This window comes from Protopterus annectens, chromosome 12.part0 (genome assembly GCF_019279795.1).
Source record: "Protopterus annectens isolate FY-2018-M chromosome 12.part0, PAN1.0, whole genome shotgun sequence".
NCBI classification, from domain to species: Eukaryota; Metazoa; Chordata; order Ceratodontiformes; family Protopteridae; genus Protopterus; species Protopterus annectens.
This window is the reverse complement of record NC_056746.1, coordinates 401,932,335-401,952,175: the sequence shown is the minus strand read 5'-3', so window position 1 is coordinate 401,952,175 and position 19,841 is coordinate 401,932,335. Positions and strand designations below refer to the sequence as shown.

At 42.4% G+C, this 19,841-nt stretch overlaps 1 protein-coding gene across 1 annotated transcript in view; it reads left to right on the top strand.

Moving 5' to 3' along the window:
• Window positions 1–19,841, top strand: part of DNAH3 (dynein axonemal heavy chain 3) — a 2,217,123-nt gene that overhangs the window by 2,147,131 nt on the left and 50,151 nt on the right. Inside the window, exons 59-60 of the mRNA XM_044089509.1 lie at window positions 15,043–15,247; window positions 17,234–17,371. Of these exons, the coding sequence (XP_043945444.1) occupies window positions 15,043–15,247; window positions 17,234–17,371 (343 nt within the window). The remainder of the gene's footprint in view (window positions 1–15,042; window positions 15,248–17,233; window positions 17,372–19,841) is intronic.

Below are 19,841 nucleotides of genomic sequence, written 5' to 3'. Positions count from 1 at the left end.
ACCGGTTCAGTCTTTGGAGCGGAAGAGGCTGATCTACTGATTGTGGAGCCCTCGGGTCCAGAACCGTCCTTTCTCGGTCTGTTCCTCTCCGGACCCGATACCGAGTCTCGGAGCCGACGGTCTGTCCTTGGTTCGGGGAGAGTCGAACCGTTTCGGTTCCGACTCTCCTCGGGCCTCGGCGGATCGATTCGGCTCCGTCCTCGATGCCTTCGGTGCCTGTGTCGGGATTCTTCCCATTTCCTCGGAACTGGGAGATTCTTCGATGCGGGACCGGGGCGTTCGACCTGATGAGGAAGGTGTTGTCTACCCAGACAACCACATCAGTGGAAGCAACCTCTCCTCCCCATAAAGGGCCGTTATCCTCCTCTGCACCCATGGCCACATCAGCGCCGGGCGCCAGTGTCTCAGCCACCCCTGGAGGGTGCCCCTCTTCCTCGAGGCTTCTTGGATGCTCCAAGAAGTCCCTAGGAAAAGATTGTGTAAGAGGAGACACTTGGATTCTCCACAAGAATCCTTGACATCTGATACTGACTTAGATGAGTCAGAAGGGTCCCCTAAGTCACCTTCAGAAGATGTCTCTTTTCGGACATATTGGAGATCCTGAAACAGAGAGGTGACTGGCAGTCCCTTCCCCTTCTGAGGATGAGTCAGTTTTGCTGAAGGCATTTGGTGCTCGCCCTTCTTCCTCCTAGGTCACCTCCGTCGCCGACGAACTAATGGAACTAATTGCTCAAGGTGGGAGGCTCCTGACACAGTGGAACCAGTCCCAAGGAAACCCAATAAATACATCACGGCACCTCAGGACAAGTCCTACTTAACAAAAGGAGTTCCAGTGGTGGCAGCAGCCATGAAAAGGAGATGTCGGAGTCTTCTTCATCTGTCCATCCTCCTAATAAAGATTCTAGGACGATGGATACATACGGGAAGCGCATTTATAGTTCAGCGGCTTTTTCCATGCGATCCCTGAACTATTTGACCCATTTTACACGTCTACAGAGGGATCTAGTCAAAGAGTTGGGAGATACCCTCCAGGGTACTACAGATGCAGCTGTCTCAGAGAAAGTGACAGCAGCTTAATACCCTTACATCTATTGTTAACTCGTCCATGAGGCTGATATCCAAGGTTCGAGTAGGGCAGCAGCTTCAGCGATTGCTCTTCGCAGACAATCCTGGATGCGCTTATGTTCCTTTGCGGAAGCCTTCGTCTTCCTTTACAAACGCCCCATTTGACGGTGCCACTCTCTTTGGCCCCAAAGTAAAGGAGACCCTTACCCGGTGTGAACAGGAGGGAAAGACTCTGTCTGCTGTCAGTCCGTTTTTCCACCCCAACCAGACCGTACCCCAAAGGGCAACGTGGTGGAAAAATGTGGTTTCGAAAACCCCAAGGATCTTTCCCAGGCACACAGGGAGATGCCCCCTCTAGAGGCAGAGGAGGGGGTAGAGGTGGAAGATGCCGCCCTGGCGGCAGAGGGGGTCCGCAACATCAAGGTGACAGGGAGACACTCCCTGGTAAACCTTTCCAGCACTCCTGAGAGGAGGCCCGACTGTCCTGCTCTGGAGGCAGTCGGGGGTCACTTAGCTTTATACCCTCAGGCCTGGCAAAATATAACTACAGACAAGTGGGTAAAAAGCGTGGTTACCAGAGGTTACAACATACCCTTTCTATCTCATCCCATCCCAAAAAGACTCCCAGATGTACCGCCCCATCTGAGAGCCAGCAGCCATAGAAATTTCAAAGCTGCTAGAAAAAAAGAGTCATCCAACCAGTCCCAGCGGACCAGCAAGGATTCGGGACTTACTCAAGGTTCTTTTTAGTTCCAAAGAAAACAGGGGACTGGAGGCGCATTCTGGACCTAAGCTACCTCAATACCTTCAGGAAAGAAAAGTTCGAATGGTCACGCTTCAATCGATCCTTCCATTCTTACAGAAGGACGACTGGATGTGCTCAATAGATCTAGAAGATGCATACTACCACATCAAAATGGCCAGGGCATCCAGAGATCATTTGCGCTTCGGCTGGGGCCAGTCACTTTCAATTTCGAGCCCTGCCCTTTGGTCTGACCTCAGCCCCAGGGTCTTCACCAAATGCATGGCAGTGGTAGCGTCTCACTTGAGACGCCAAGGATTCCAGGTGTTTCCGTATCTGGACGACTGGCTCCTTTCTGCCACCACCCAGCGTCAACTATTACAGGCCAGAGACTTTACTCTTCAACTGTGTGTTCACCTAGGGATTTCCGTAAACTTCGGAAAATCCTTACTTCAGCCATCACAAAATATCTTGTTCATAGGAGCAGAATTAAACACACGTCAGTTAATTCTAAGACTTCCCCCAGAAAGGATACTATCACTTCAGACTCATATACGTTTTCTACTCTTGTCAAGGAAATCTCCTGCAAAACTGGTACTGAAGGTGTTGGGACTCATGTCGGCCTCCCTTATTGCAATACCCTTGGGAAGGCTGCACATGAGAGTCCTACAATGGCTACTGTTTGCACAATGGTCGTTTCAACAACTACCTCTAACACACGAGATTCTTATAACAAAGACATGCAAAACAGATCTAAACTGGTGGCTTCAAACTTGCAACCTTTCCAAGTGGAGACCGTTTGTGCTACCCACCACAGTTACGGTGACCACGGACGCTTCCCTGATAGGGTGGGGGGGCATCTTTCAGGGACAGACAGTCCAAGGCGAATGGACCAATTTGGAGTACAATCTGCACATCAATGTTCTAGAGTTGAGGGCAGTGTTTCTAGCGTTGCAACACTTTGCTCCCCTTCTTCCTCTGGGAACTATTGCAGTTCAGACGGACAACATGTCTGTAGTCTGGTACATAAACAAGCAAGGGGGAACCAAATCCTATCAGCTATGCAGAGAGGCCATGAGAATCTGGCAGTGGGCGGAGTCCACGGGTCACTTTCTAATAGCAACGCACATCCCGGGGTCATCCAACGTCATAGCCAACAGGCTGAGCAGAGCAATTCTGCTACCGCACGAGTGGTCCCTAAAACAGTCAGTAGCGAAATGGATTTTTCGCACGTGGGGCCAGCCTTCCTGCGACCTGTTTGCATCTCCAATGAACGCCAAATGCAGGAGCTACTTTGCCCTATTACCCCCTCCAGGGGAAGTCCCCAGGGACGCACTGGTTCACGATTGGCCCCCGGGACTCCTGTACGCATTTCCTCCATTTCCTCTGATACCAAAGTTTCTCCAGAAAGCCAGAAACCTACACAGGACAATAATCCTCATTGCCCCATTCTGGCCTCGTCAAATTTGGTTTCCCTTCCTGAAGACTCACTGCATTCGGGGACCCTGGATTCTGGACCCAGAGCCAGATCTATTGACTCACTTGTCAGGGGCTCCCCATCCCGCTCCTGTCCCTCCATCTAGCAGCTTGGCTGCTCCAATTCCCAATTTAGCCAGGTCTGATCTTTTGTCGCCAGCAGTTCAGGATATATTGGTGGCTTCTCATAAAGCTTCCACTACTAAAACATATTCTAGTAAATGGAAGCGATTTGTATTCTGGGCAAATACACACCAAGTGGATCCTTTTACAGCTCCCTTGAATAAAATATTAGAGTTTTTAACGGACTTATTCCATCAGGGTGCTTCTCCTGCTACACTAAGAGTTCAATTGGCAGCCATTTCAAATTTCCATGTGTAAGAATGTGGAGCTCCTGTTATGGCTCACAGACTTTGTAAAGCCTTTCTTAAAGGGGTTTTCCATATTAGACCACCAGTCAGATCTCCTACATCACCTTGGAGTCTAAACTTGTTGTTATCTAAATTAATGTTGCCCCTTTGAACCTGCCTCTTCTTGCCCATTAAAATTTTTGTCCTGGAAGACTCTATTTTTGGTAGCCATTACTTCCGCTAGGCGAGTGTCTGAACTTCAGGCTCTCTCCATCAAGCACCCTTATTTGATCTTTCACTCTGACAGAGTTTCTCTTCGAACCAATTCATCTTTTCTCCCTAAAGTGTGTTCTATTAACAATATTAATCAGTCCATTGAATTACCCACTTTCTTCAAAAATCACTCCAACAAAATGGAGTACATGTTGCATAAATTAGATGTTCACAGACAACTAAGATTTTACTTGGATAGAACAAAAGATCACAGAAAACTGATCAACTCTTTGTGGCTTTTGCTGATAGCAGGAAAGGACTAGCAGTTACCAAAAGAACTCTTTCTAAGTGGTTAACGGATTGTATAATCTATGTCTGATTCTTCAAATCAAACTCTTTTGCACAAACCCAAAGGACATTCCACAAGGTCAGTGTCTACATCTTTGGCTCATGCAGCCCGCCTACTACTGACGCTATTTGTGCGGCTGCTACTTGGTCTAAGCCACATACATTCATTTCTCATTATAAGGTAGACAAGGCTTCTAGGGACAGGGCAACCTTTGGTTCCACTGTGCTCAAGAACGTCCTTCCGTGAGTTCCTCAGGAACAAGGAGCTAGGGCTACCCATGTGTAAGAACAAGATTGAACACTATCACATATAGAAGTTATGTCCTTACCATAACGTTCCATGTGGAGTGTTCATCTTTGTTCTTACATTCCCACCCTCCTAAGAAGAACGTTCTTTGATGCCTGGCCAGGATCATCCTACTGCTGCTTCTACAAATATTGTGTACATAGTTGACATATATATATATATATATATATATATATATATATATATATATGTCTATTTGTCTTACTATATATATATAGTTATGTATAAATTCTTATTTCTGGACATATGTGATGTAAGCATGAATGTGCTCTCGCTGGAGATTGGTTTGCTTGCAAACTAGATCTGAGGTAAAGGCAGAGGGGGATTGTGGGTATTAGATTGTCTCGAGCTTCTTCTCGATGCAGAGCTTGCAAGAGGAGCCGAGGATCGGCTCCGAACCCATGTGTAAGAACAAAGGCGAGATGAACACTCCACATGGAACGTTATGGTAAGGACATAACTTCTATTTATCCCCTTTGGGAAAAAACATGTACCCGTGAATTATCACATAGGTGGCAGTACACTAAACACCGAAAGTGTGATAAGAGACTTAGGGACACAGGTGGACAGTGGTCTCACCTTCAATAACCACATCTCCACAACAGTCCGGAAATCCTTCTATGTGGCACACCTCATCACTAAGGGCTTTTCATCCAGAAAAAAGGAGGTCATTGTCCCACTGTACTCATCCCTCATTAGACCCATTATAGAATACAACGGCCTATTTGGTATGTACCTCTCAAGACATCTGCAACAACTGGAAAGGCCACAGAAATGCCTCACTAAAAGAATCACAGGCCTAAAGCAGATGCCCTATGCTGACCACCTTAAAAACTCCAGCTATACTCTGTCACATATCGTCTACTCCAAGGCGATCTCTGCTTTACATACAATGTCATGTCAAACCCAGAGCTGTTGGACATGCTACACTTAAAGAAATCCCAATGCCTCAGAGCCACACGCTCCAGGGATCTAAATCTTGTCATCACAATAAACAAAACATGTTGGAGGGATAGGTTCCTGACCCAGAGACTCCCCATACTCTGGAATAGACTGCCCATACATGGCAAGCAGAGCGCCTCTTTGGCCATCTTCAAAAGGAACCTTGATGATTGGATGGGAGAAAGGAAATTCACTCCGGGCATCACGTCAGTCACCCTGCTAGACATGGGTCCAGGGAAGTAAATAGTGTGTGAAGAAATAGCCAGGGAATTGTTATGGCTAGGCTTGTATAGGCCCTAAGGCCAATAGCCTAGTACCAACCTATGAACCTATGGTCTTACTGTTTTGAAAAAGGAAAAGCTAAGTTGCCAGATCATTTAATGACAGATAAGTTGGATGATTCTGTTAACCATTTAATATTATCCATCAGTAAGAAATTAAATCTGTAGATAATATGAGTGAAGAGGAATAGAACACTATTCTCCCATTATATGAATATATGAATGCTATAACCTGGGGTAAATTGACTTACAAAAGAAACTTGTTGAAGTTAAATAAGTTAATTGTAAGTAATAATAATTCTGACACAAAATTCAGGAACTTTTTAAATAACAGTGGATGAGTGGCTTAATAGATGGTAAGAATAAAACTTTGTTACTTAAATCAGTTAGTCAAACTTCCTCAAGTTTGTACTGGAAAGTCTTTATGTGGAAATATATACTTAAGAATGTATGTTACTCCCTATAAAATGTGTAAGTTTAGTAAAATGACTTCTTCAGTCAGTTGGAGGTGTAGTAAAGATTTAAAAGCTGATTGGACATAAGTTTATGGATTCTGAAAATTTAAATATATATTGGAAAAGATGTGTGTTCTTTTTAAGGAATTATAGTCTGACAATTATACTTTAATTAGATCAGTAATAGTAATGACTGTTCCATTTCCTTTATCTGTAAAAGCCAAACAACAAAACTGTTTTAGAGGGTCTATATTAAAATCGCGAAACCTCACTTATGGGAAAATGGAAACGTCTACACATATATAGTGAACCGGGAAAACACCGAACGTCCTGAAGCACGAAATTCGAAATGTCGAATCGTCATAGTTGGCCAACCCCACCGCCCGCTACATACTACCTACCCAAACAAAATAAATAATCCACACTTCCCCATATCTACACTTCACCCATATATCTCATATCCTAATCAAACATTCACTACACACAAATGTATCTCACTATAAACAAACAACACCCAACTACAGGAAAAGTATAATTTATGTATACATTCAGCTACACAACTATATTACTATACATACACTACATAACCCTACTTCTAACACTAAAGTAAAGGTTGCATATATTACTATGTATGCACTTACCTTAACCCGCACCCTAACCCTAAGGTCCATAACTATTGCACACTTACGTTAGGGAGCTATACCGGATAAGGGCCAACTATGACAATTCGACATTTCGAGTTTCACACTTCAGGACATTCGTTGTTTTCGCGGTTCAGTCTATATGTGTCGACATATCCGTATTCACGTAAGTGAGGTTTCGCTATTTTAATATAGACCCGTTCTAGAGTCTCCTGGCACTAGCTAGAAAAGCTATTACAAAAATTTAACAGCAATACTATGTTATTTATTTATTTATTTTATTTAACATTTGTTGACCGGGAATGTCCGACTAGGTTCCACAGATCCTGTTTTCAGCGGAGGCCCGGGGAGAAATGCTCCAGAAGCATGTCTTTATGTAAAATTGAAAAAGAAGTGATCAGAACAGGATCTATAAATCATACTAAGACTCATAGTGATTGGGACAGCCTTGAAATGTTCCTAGTGAAATGCCAAGTGTTAATTATATAAGAGTATTTGATGATACAGTGATTCCTGACATAGTATAACAGTATGTGATGCTGAATTTCTTTTCTGTGTACATATTGTAAGTATGTTAAACCAATAAAAATGTCTTTAAAAAATGGAAAGAGAAGCATCTACCTTGGTGGTGTGGTAAGTTTGCATGGCTACAGCAGTGAATAATTCCTTCATTTATCTTTATTTATTTATTTATTTATTTGTACTGATAAATGTTCATAGGTTCATAGGTAGGTACTAGGCTATCGGCCCAAGGGCCTACGTAAGCCTAGCCAGCAAGGTTCCATAGCTTACGCCACCCAAGAAAGTTATTTTCCTGTGCCACTGTCCAGCAGAGACACAGAAGTGATCCCTGGGGTGTATTTCCTATTTCCCATCCACTCATCAAGATTTTTCTTGAAGAGTGCTAATGAAGAACTTTGCTTGACATAGATGGGTAACTTGTTCCAGAGTATAGGAAGTCTCTGGGACAGGAATCTATCCCTCCAGCTTGTCCTGTTTATTGTGGTGACAAGGTTTAGGTCCCTAGAGTGTGTAGCTCAGAGGTATTGGGATTTTTTTTAGGTTTAGCATGTTCAACAGCTCTAGGTTTGACATAGCTTTATATGTTAGGCAGAGATCACTTCGGAGTAGGCGATATGCTATCTCTGAATGCTGCCACTTTACCATACTTATATAAGCAACATTATCAGAAGTAGTATTATTTAGTTTGAAAGTACAACTGCACCATGCTTGTACAGTTACTATTTTTAATGGCTGTATATTAGAACGTGAACAAAGTGCTCTAGTTGATAAGGCCAAACAACATCACAGTTACTAGGTTTGTCCATGTTTAACAAATTTTAATACTGCTTCAGTTATATTGTAGCTGAAATACTTCATTAATTTTCACAGATATAGATTGTATAATACTATAAAAGTAGTTGCACCATTAACTAATAACATGAGCTATATGCAATCTAAATTGAGTTACAAATTTAGCAAAACAATTTGCCTTAGATAGCAGTGGACATGCTATTATGTAAATTAAAGTAAGATATCTATATAAAACATACATTTATGGTAATACATCATTATGTTGCAGAGAGCATTTGAGGAAATACACAGTAGTAGTTTACTAATTATTTCTATAAACACCTTGGCACTACATGGGCCATGTGTGAAAATGTGCCATAAAGTTTGTCAACTTTTGTACTTGCGCAGCAAATGTATATTCTTCAACTTCAGAACTTATTATTAGCAAACTATTGCTAGATAACGGTGTCAGACTAAGGGAATTGTCGACCACTAGAATTTATGTTTTACCAAATGTGTGCAAAATGTTTGATATGCATCATAGTTCGTACAGCTGTACTGACTCGCACAGATGTAGCTGATACATGAGCACCTTGCTTTATTTCATAGGTTCATAGGTAGGTACTAGGCTATCGGGCCTAGGACCTATACAAGCCTAGCAAAACAGGTACCCTGCCTTTCGTCACCCAAGAAAATTATTTTCCTGTGCTCCTGTTGAGCAGAGCCACAGAGGTGATCCCCAGGGTGAATTTCCTATTTCCCATCCAATCATTAAGATTTTTCTTGAAGAGTGCTAATGAGGAGCTTTGTTTGATATAGATAGGTAGTTTGTTCTAGAGCATGGAAAGTCTCTGGGATAGGAATCTATCCTTCCAGCATGTTTTGTTTATTGTAGTGACAAGGTTTAGGTCCCTAGAGCATGTAGCTCGGAGGGATTGGAATTTCTTTAAGTGGAGCATATTCAACAGCTCTGGGTTAGACATAGGTTTGTATGTTAGGCAGAGATCGCCTCTGAGTAGGCAATATACAATGGAGTAAATCTGGAGTTTTTTGAGATGGTCTGCATAGGGCATCTGTTTGAGGCTGGTAATCCTCTGTGTGAGGTATTTCTGTGACCTTTCCAGTTGTTGTAGATGTCTTGTGAGGTACATACCAAAAGGAGCGTTGTACTCTATAATGGGTCTAATGCATGATGAGTAGAGGGGAACAATTACCTCTTTTTTCCTGGATAAGAAACCTTTTATGATGAGGTGTGCCATGTAGAAGGATTTCCTGACTACTGTGGCGATGTGATTATCAAAGGAGAGACTACTGTCCACCTATGTCCCAAGGTCTCTTGTCAGACTTTTGGTGTTAAGTAGACTACCACCTATGTGGTAACTCATGGGTACAGAGTTTTTACCAAAGGGGATGACGATGCACTTTTTGGCATTGAGCTTGAGGCCATGGCTTTGACACCAGTCATCTGTCTCAGTCAGGCCCTTTGTAGGATGTCCACATCATTAGGAGTTTCAGTTATGGCTCCTAGTTTGCAGTCATCTGCAAACTTTGTTAGCCAAAGACCTTCTGTGTTAGCCTGTACTTCAGAAAAGTAGACACCAAACAGGAGAGGACCCAGGACTGAACCCTGTGGTACTCCACTTGTCACTGGTCTGAAGTCGGATTTGGAGTCTGCTACTTTCACAGTGTGGGTTCTATCAGTGAGCCAGTTGGTAACCCATCTTGTGACATAGGGATTTATACCTAGTTTAGTGAGTTTGTCTATAATTCCAGAGTGGGAAAGGGTGTCAAAAGCCTTGGCGAGATCTAGCTAGGCTGTGTGAACCACCTTACCCTTGTCTACGGCTTTGGTGACTGCTTCAAAGAAGTCAGTCAGGTTTAGGAGACATGATCTGCCTTTTACAAACCCGAACTGTGTGGGGTCCAGAGTTTGGAGATTATTAATGTCTTTGTTTATAAGTTCCATGATGATACGTTCCATGGCCTTGCAGACCAGGCTCGATAGGCTAATGGGGCGGTAGTTCCCGGGGTCTGTGGTGGCTCCCTCTTTGTGGAGTGGGATAACCGTCACTGTGTGCCACTCAGTGGGCACAAAGCCTGAGGTGAGGCTGATTGAACATGGTGCTTAGGTGGGGTGCCAGTTCATTCTGTAGTTCATGTAGAATGCAGTCTGGGATGTTGTCAGGTCCCATGGATGCTGTGTTCTTGGCTTTGGAGAGTGTGGTTCTTACCTGTGCAGCCATGATTACAGGAACTTTGCATTCTTCCGGTATAGAGATGGGCCCTTTAGGGGATGAGGGGGGGTAAAGTTAGCACTGAAACCTATCTGCCAGGATGTTGGCAATATCAATTGGTTCTGTATATTTAGTGCCATTGTGCTGTAACTCAGAGGAGATCTGAATATTGCCATTGAGATTCTTGACATAGCTATAGAATGCTTTGTGGTTGTCTTTAGAATCAATGGTGATTTTGTTTTCATAACTAGCTTTGGAGGATTTTATGAGGGATCTCAGCTTCTTACTGAGGCTGATCAGGGAGTTCTTCCAGTCATGGGATTTTACTCTTTTTTTGCAACAGTTTCTTTCTTCTGTTGTACAGCTTGTTGATGGCAGGGGACCAACAGATTTGCTTCCTTTTTTTGGAGGATAGCATCTTTTTTTCTGTTAGGGATAGCACGATCCATACACTAGTGTAAGTGCTTATAAAGTGCATTTGTGTAGGATTCAGCAGTCGTACCTCTATTGTCTGTCTGCATGGATGTCGTGAAGTTTGCCACTTCTGCCTTAAAGAAGCGTGAAGTTGGCTTTGGAGAAATCTTTTATGGTGGTTTCCCTAATGGGGGTGGGGGCGGAATGTGGATGTCTAGGCTGATTAGCTTGTGGTCGGATCTGACCAACAAGGAATTGATCTGGTGTGGAACACCGGTCGGCCATGTTGGTAATGACCAGGTCTAGGATATTGCTGCCCCTGGTGGGGGTGTGGATAAGTTGATCCAAGGTTTTGGAATTTATGAATTCCAGAAAACGTTGAGCAAAAGAGTTGGTACATGAGTCATTTTCCCAGTTAATGGTGGGGTAGTTGAAATTGCCCATTATTAGGGTGTTGGGTTGTACCCTAATATTTTCCAGTGTATCAAGAAATGAGGAGTGGGAATCCTGGGGCATGGTAGGGGATCTGTAGCAAGTTACAATTTGGATTGCAGTCTTGCCCAGAGTTAGTTGCACTTGGATAATCTCAGATGTATTATGCTGAGCAACTAGCCTGGAGGTTTGGATATCCTTAATGAATATGGACACGCCTCCATCTTTAGTGTTTCGGTCCAGGTTAGGTGGCCGAAAGGTGTGGTATGAATTATAGCCTGGTATTGCAGGGGTGCTCTCTGGAGCCTTAAACCAGGTCTCTGTCACTGCACAGATGTCGATGTTCTCCATTTTAAGGAGTGCCTCGAGTGAATGCATTTTGAGGTTTAGACTTCTAGTACTGAGTAGCATTACCCTCAGATTTTGCTTGCTTGTACCTGTTATGGTGGTGAATTTGTCATTTGAACCTTGAATTGACGTCTGGTGTGGAACACCGGTTGCTCCTGTTGGTAATGACCAAGTCTAGGATCTTGCTGCCCATGGTAGGGGTGTGGATAAGTTGATCCAAAGGTGTTGGAATTTATGAATTCCAGAAAACGTTGAGCAAAAGAGTTGGTACATGAGTAGTTTTCCCAGTTAATGGTGGGGTAGTTGAAATTGCACATTGTTAGGGTGTTGGGTTGTACCCTAATATTTTCCAGTGTATCAAGAAATGAGGAGTGGAAATCCTGGGGCATGGTGGGGGATCTGTAGCAAGTTACAGTTTGGATTGCAGTCTTGCCCAGAGTTAGTTGCACTTGGATAATCTGGGATGCATTATGCTGAGCAACTAGCCTGGAGGTGTAAATATCCTTAATGAATATGGACACACCTCCACCTTTAGTGTTTTGATCCAGGTTAGGTGGCCGAAAGCTGTGGTATGAATTATAGCCTGGTAATGCAGGGGTGCTCTCTTGAGCCTTGAACCAGGTCTCTGTCACTGCACAGATGTTGATGTTCTCCATTTTAAGGAGTGCCTCAAGTGAATGCATTTTGAAGTTTAGACTTCTAACATTGAGTAGCATTACCCTCAGATTTTGCTTGTTTGTACCTGTTATGTTGGTGAATTTGTCATTTTGAACCTTGCCTAAAAAAGGCACTATAGGGGTGGCAAGAGCCTTAGCCAGTATCCGGAATCCCAAGGGTGACAGGTGCAGGCCATCTCTGGCAAAGAATCGTGGTCTGTCGATCATGTCATCCCAGGCAGACAGATACTGGATCCCCTTAGAATGACACCAAAAGCTTAGCCAATTGTTGAAGTCAATCCTTTTGTCCTTGTACTGTGGTATCATTCTGGGTGATGGCAGGGTGCTACTCAGGGCTAGGGTCATACCTGCCTGGGCTACAAGATCAGGGAGCTCCTCTATGTGTCTTTTCATGTAGTCAGGGGAAGTATGTCTCAGGTCATTCACACCGACATGGACAATGACAGAGTCATATTTGTACTTGTTGTGGAGTGACCTGAGTGTGTGCATTATGTGATGGATCCTGGCACCCGACAGGCAGCTGACAGTACCTTTCTCCTTGTTTAGCCTGGTGAGTGGAACATCAGTGTGCCTGACTATAGAGTCACCTATGACTAGAGTGTTGGGTACATTGTTATGCCTTATGGGCTGTGGTTGAGTGGCACACTGAGTTTGTGGGCTATGTGTCATTTGGGGTGTATTGGGGGGTGGAGGTTGCATGCATTTCTGCTTTGGAGGTCTCTGTTGCTTGAGCAGATTTTTATTGAGAGCCTCCACGAATGTAGGTGTGTGTTTTGTATTGCTATGTGTGTGTTTTGGTGGTGTAGGTTTTGAGAGACTATGTGATGTGTGTGGTGTGGTGCAAGTGTTTACCTTCTCCTCTTGGCTGTCTAGTCTAGTCTTGGGTGAAGAGAGTTTTCCTTCCAGTTTGGCTATATAAGTGCATCTCTCACAGGTTGTAGTGTTGGGTGGTAGGAGGACAGGGTTGTGTGTGTACATGAGGCAATTGCTGCATTGCCCCAAGATGCCCAGATTAATCAGGTAGACAGGAGAAAGCACTGGGAGCTGACCCTTAGACATGCCTGGATAATTGATTATTTATTAAGTGCTAAAAATTGTTTTTCTCTAGACAAGTGAGGAAAGTTGAGTGCTGTAGTAATTTGTAGTTTATTTAGTGCTTACAGCGAGTTCTGAACAAGTGCTGAGCTAAAAAAAAAACAGATTTGAGTGCTAAAACTAAAAAACTGGCTAGTTCTAAGGGAAAATTTGAAGAGCACACTTTATGGTTCCAGGAATAGTTTAACCAGCGGCGATGCATAAAGTGTATTTTTTTTAATATAACAGTAACAAATGAGCAAACTGGTTTAAACAAATTACCCAATAAAAAGCTAAAAACTGAGCCCCATTCCAACAGTCTGTGATCAGACAAGTTCTAACTGCACACTCCTGCCACTAGGGTGCAGGGGAAGTTTCTCCAAAAAAAGATGGTCTGGATTAGTGCTCAAGTTATACAAACAAAGCTAGATTCAGCAGGTCTGAATTTAGTCTATGCTACAGCAAATAAGGCGTACCAATTTCAGAAAGACACAGTTCAAATAAGCAGGCACAATAAGCCTTTAACCAGAAACTCCCAGCTCAAAAGAGTAGAATCTACCCTCTTCTCCCACAAGACTACAGACCACACCTTTATAATGTAAAATAACTGGCCCGAATCCTGAGTGCTTAATCCAGAACTAATACATTCTTAGAATAACAGACACTAAGCCTTCAATCAGCAACTGCCAACTTAGAAGGATGCAAGCTACCTGTCCTGCCACAACAGTGCAGACCACAAACCTTCTTAATGTAAAACAACTGGTCTGAAGCCCAAGTGCTTCAACCAAAGGCTTAGAATAACAGTTACAATTTAATCAGGCTACTAACAAGCAGTAATAAATGCAGCAGAATAAATGCAATAAAGTAGGAAGAAACACAAATACAGTAAAAGCAGATGAATAAAGTGCAATTTTTTTATATAACAATAGAAAATGAGCAAACTGATTTAAACAAATTACCCAATTAACCAGTAAAAAAGCTCAAAACTGAGCCCTGGTCCAGCAGTCTTCAATCAGACAAGTTCTAACTGCACGCTTCTGCCACTAGGGTGCAGGTGAACCTTCTCCGAAAAAGATGGCCTGGAGTAGTACTCACGTTATATAAACAAAGCTAGATTCAGCATGCCTGAATCTAGTCTAAGCTACAGCAAACAAGGCACACCAATTTCAGAAAGAAACAGTTCAAATAAGCAGGCACAATAATCATATAAATATTGCATATCTGTGTATCATTGAAGAATGCAGTAGTGGTGTATACTTCTTTTTGGAACATAACTAAAGCAGATTTTTTTTCATCTTCATTATGGTAGAAATTCTGTTTTGCTGTTACAAAATTGTCAAAGAAAGGAGAAATACACGTACTTGTTTTTTGTGCAAGATTCACATATTTTCCTTCTCTGAAGGTGATGACTAATGTGAAGATGAAAATAGTAATTACTAAGGGGTGGACCCCCCCCCCCTTCACAAAAGGTGTGCAGGGTTTCCCTCAAATATAGAAAAATTTGACTTTGTAACCACTCATAGACACGTGACTGCTGCTTTTTGCATTCAGTGGTAAATGCTAAGAAAATTGCCGAAGACCCAAATGTAGTTGATACATATGTTCGCTCTTATTCTGTGTGAGAAATATACACTACATAACATTGACATGAAGGAAAATAAAATCAAATATAGTAATCAATATTTTTTGCTGAAATCTGTGTATCTAGTTACAACTAATGCTTAATTGTTGCTATTTTTATTCTTTATAGACTCACCCAAGTTATACGCAGTAGTCTTATAAATATACGGAAGGCTATCAAAGGTCAAGTGCTGATGTCTTCAGAACTGGAGAATGTTTTTAACAGTATGTTGGTAGGAAAAGTGCCAGCTATGTGGGCATCCAAATCCTATCCATCACTGAAACCACTTGGAAGTTATATAAGTGACCTTTTGGCACGGCTTCGAGTATTCCAGGTATTGTAGTTTCTGTAACCTCCTTCTAATTTGTACTTTAGTAGCATAATGAAAACATTTTACAGAAGTTAAAGAAATGCTGCTTGAAAGAAATTCTATTTGCTGTCAAAGATATGCAAATATGACAGAGAAAGACCTAAAACTCCATTATAAAAAGAGTTTGTTTTTTATTCCCTGATCTTCCATTTATGAGAAAATATCACACAATTTGTTCTCCAAACAGGAACTTACATGCTATGTACTTAACTGAATTGCAAAGCAATTCAAGCACAGGCTAATGTTTCACAAGCAGCCTTGGGAAGTCTTTCTGAACATAAACAGTGCGGAAGAAAGCTTACATATTTCCACTGTATATACATATAGATAAGAAATGTACAGGCCTTCTAGGTCAGGGTGATTCCTACTTCCAGTTCTAAAATAACCAAAGCCACAGATTTCAGAGCAAGTATAAACTGACAGAGAACACCTGAAAAGTCAGGCATGCCCTTGTCAATGCTCCCCTCAAACTGGACATCCTGGACCCAAAATGATAATATGGATTCATACGCATAAGAAGCTGATCCCTAGAAAGTGAAGACACCATGAAACTATAAAGGAAGAATAAAAGAGAAAAAAAAAATGTTTTCTTTTCCATTTGGGTTCTTATGCCTTCAGAGCACTGCAAGGGCTTCATTGGGTTCCTATGACTGGGTCTGTGTTCTAGTCTTTAGTAGGAGTACAAGAATGCCACATAACAGCTACCTGACCTTGAGTTCTAGCAAAGGATCAGTGTGCATGTTTGTGACTGGACTACTTTGTGTAGGTGGGGGAGTGCATTAGCTGGATTTTGATTGGGTGGCTTCTGTAGGTGTAGAGTCTTACAGACTTTAAATACTTGAAGGTTTGCTTGTTTAGTTCACTTTAGTTCTGGATTGCTGACAGTGCTATTACACACAATCAGAAGACAAAAGGAGACTACGAGAAGGAGGAGAAGACCACAAGTCCTGTGTACATCTGGATTCTTAGTGTTTCACTGCTACAGACTGTACTTACTCTACCCATTCAGTGTGACTGTTTGATAGTACACCTTTTGGTAAGGCAGTGAACAGTGACTGACAGGATTAGCTTTAATTCATACAATATCCAGCTGATCCTCTATCACACTGAACAAACTTTCTGAATGGACTGCAGCTCTAGGCAATCCCTGACAGGAGACAGTTATTCCTAATGAAGTTTACTCTGTTAGCAAAGTCAGTGAAGTGCTGGTTATGGAATTTGGCAGCTTGACAATTCATGGAAAATCTCCACAGACTCCAGGATTGTCTTTAAATATGCTCAAACTGCTGCACTGAAGAAATGCCTTGAGAGTAAAAGCCTCCCAGCAGCTACAAGGTTTATTGTTTTGAAGTCCCAAAGTTGAGCAGCTGTAGCAAGTGCTAATGAATTATGTGGTATGGTGTCCTCCCAGGGATGTCAGTACTTACATGCTCTTATACAAAGGTCATGAGGGAATGGAAGTTCTACCATTCATTTCCTGTAAATAACCCTTTGTCCTTTTTAGACTGTCTCATTTATAGAATGGTGTCTAGGTGTTGCCTCCCTTCTGCAGGTACACACATCAAGGGACCAAGAGATATTGTTTCAACAGTCCAAAGGTAGTAGTCCTTCCAAGGTGTTATATTTGATGGTACTTGCTCAGAAACAGATTTCCTGAGTGAATGGAATGTTCTGAATGTTTGCTTTTCTTTTGAAATCATGATGACTAGTGTGTGTTTCCTTCTTCTGAAACATAAGTCATATAGATTCACAGCTGCACTTATGGTATCATGCAATATTGATATGCCTAGTGATGCATTGCATGTATTCAAGTAAACCACATTGTACATGTAGACAATGATTATATATTAATGTCTGTTATGATTATTGTTTAAACCATTGCATTCTGAAGTAAAAAAAAAATTGCTCAAAAAAAGTATTAAGTCTATTTATATGCTTTCCTTCTTGTAGGACTGGATAGACAATGGACCACCCAATGTGTTTTGGATATCGGGATTCTACTTTACACAGTCATTTTTGACTGGTGTGTCACAGAATTTTGCCAGAAAGTACAAAATACCAATTGATCACATTGGCTTTGAATTTGAGGTAAGATTACTATTTTTCAAGATGCTATGTCAGTCATTATATATCATATATGTATCAGTATAGCAGTGTTGTTTCAATGCAACTAGGCTATAGAATTAAATAATCCATGTGTACATATCAATCTGTAAGAAAATATTTTCTTTAATATGTATAGCTCAGCACCTCATAATAAGAAAAGAAAAGAAAAAAAATATACACACACACACACACACACACACACACACACACACACACACACACACACACACACACACACACACACACACACACACACACACACATATATACATAGTTTCATAGTATAGTACTAGGCTATCTGCCCTGGGGCATTTGTAAGCCTAGCCATAGTGATGTGGCTTTTGCCACCCCATGAAATGGTACAAAAATGTACAGATAAAATCTAGAATACTGTGCCTCTGTCTAGTAGTGACACAGTGAAGGTCCCCTTATATAATATAATTAGTTTACTGTGCCTCTGTCTAGCAGTGACACAGATGTGACCCTGGGGTAAACTTACGATCTCCCATCCACTCATCAAGATTTCTCTTGAAGAGATTCAGTGAGGGGCTCTGCCTAATACGAACTGGGATCCTGTTCCAAAGCATGGGAAGCCTCTGGGTTATGAATCTATCCCTCCAGCATGTCCAATTCATACTTGTGCCGAGGTTTAAGTCTTTAGCTCTCGTGGTCCTGATGGATTTGGATTTTTTGAGGTGGAGCATGTCCATCAGATCCTGATTGGACATGGCCTTGTATGTCAGGCAGAGATCACCTCTGAGCAGGCGGTATGCTACTGAATAGAGCTGAAGTTTCTTTAGTCTGGCAGAATAAGACATATGTTGGAGACCCTTGATCCTTTTGGTGAGGTACTTTTGTGGTCTCTCCAGCTGTTACAAGTGCCAGGTGAGGTACATACCAAATGGGGCATTGTACTCAATCATGGGTCTGATGAGGGAGGAATATAGGGGTACAATGACATCCTTGGATCTGGATGTGAAACCCTTCATGATGAGGTGTGCAAGGTAGAATGTTTTTCTAACCACTTTGGCATCGTGGGTGTCAAATGAGAGGTCACTGTCTACTTGGGTCCCTAGGTCTCTGATTACTTTTTCCGTACTCAGTGGGTTGCTTGCTGTGTGATAATTTGTGGGTACTTTGTTTTTTCCAAAAGGGATAACTATACATTTTTTGGCATTTAGTTTAAGGCCGTGACTATGGCACCAGTTGTCCGTTTCAGTGAGGCCTTTTTGTAGGATGTGTGTATCTGCTGGTATATCGACTATGGCACCTAGTTTGCAGTCATCTGCGAATTTTGTCAGCCACAGCCCTCCCATGTTTGCTTTAACATCTGAGAAATAAATGCCGAACAAGAGGGGTCCCAGGACAGATCCCTGTGGGACACCACTTGTGACTGGCTTTGAGTCTGACATTGCTCCAGCGATTTTAACTTTATGGGTTCTGTCCTTTAGCCAGTTTGCAACCCATCTAGTGACATAAGGGTTTACTTTTAAGCTGTTTAGCTTATCTATGATGCCTGAGTGGGGTATTGTGTGAAGGCCTTAGCCAAGTCCAGGTATGCTGTATGGACTGCTTTGCCCTCATCAATGGCTCTAGTGACTGTTTGAAAAAGTCAACCAGGTTTAAAAGGCAGGATCTGCCCTTTACAAAGCTGAACTGGGTGGGGTCAAGTGTCTGTAGGTCCCTATGTCTCTGTTTATGAGTTCCATAATGATTCTTTCCATAGCTTTGCAGACCAGGCTAGTCAAGCTTATGGGGCGGTAGTTTCCAGGGTCTGTAGAGGCACCCCCTTGTGGAGTGGGACCACTGTTGCTGCACGCCAGTGTTCAGGTACATATCCCAAGTAAGGCTAACGTTAAATAGCATTTTTATGTGTGGGTTTAGCTCCCTTGAGTTCACGTAACATGCACCCGGGATACCGTCAGGTCCCATTGATGCTGTGTTTTTGCTTTGTTTAGGGCGGTTCTTACTTGAACATCTGAGATGACAGGGAGATTACATTCAGCTGGGATAAGTATTTCTTCTTTAGGGGGTGAAGGAGGCGAGAAATTTGCACTGAACCTATCAGCCAGAATGTTAGCAATATCTGTGGGTTCAGTGTATTTTTTTTGTTGTGAACCAACTCTGAGCATATCTGAGGGTTTCATGAGGTTTCTAACATAGCTGAAGAAGGCTTTGTGGTTATCTTTAGTGTCCTTAGTGATTTTTCTCTCAAAGTTTGCCTTGGATGTTTTTATGAGAGAACGTAGTTTTCTGCTAATGTTGATCAGAGATGTCTTCCCTTCATGGGATTTCGCTCTGACGTGCAGTAGCTTCCATCTTTTGTTATACAATTTGTTTATGGCTGAGGTCCACCAGACAGGACGCTTACATTTGGTGGAGAGGGACTTGGATTTGTTTGGGATTGCATGATCCATGCATTCTTGGAGATGTCTATAGAAAGCATTTGTGA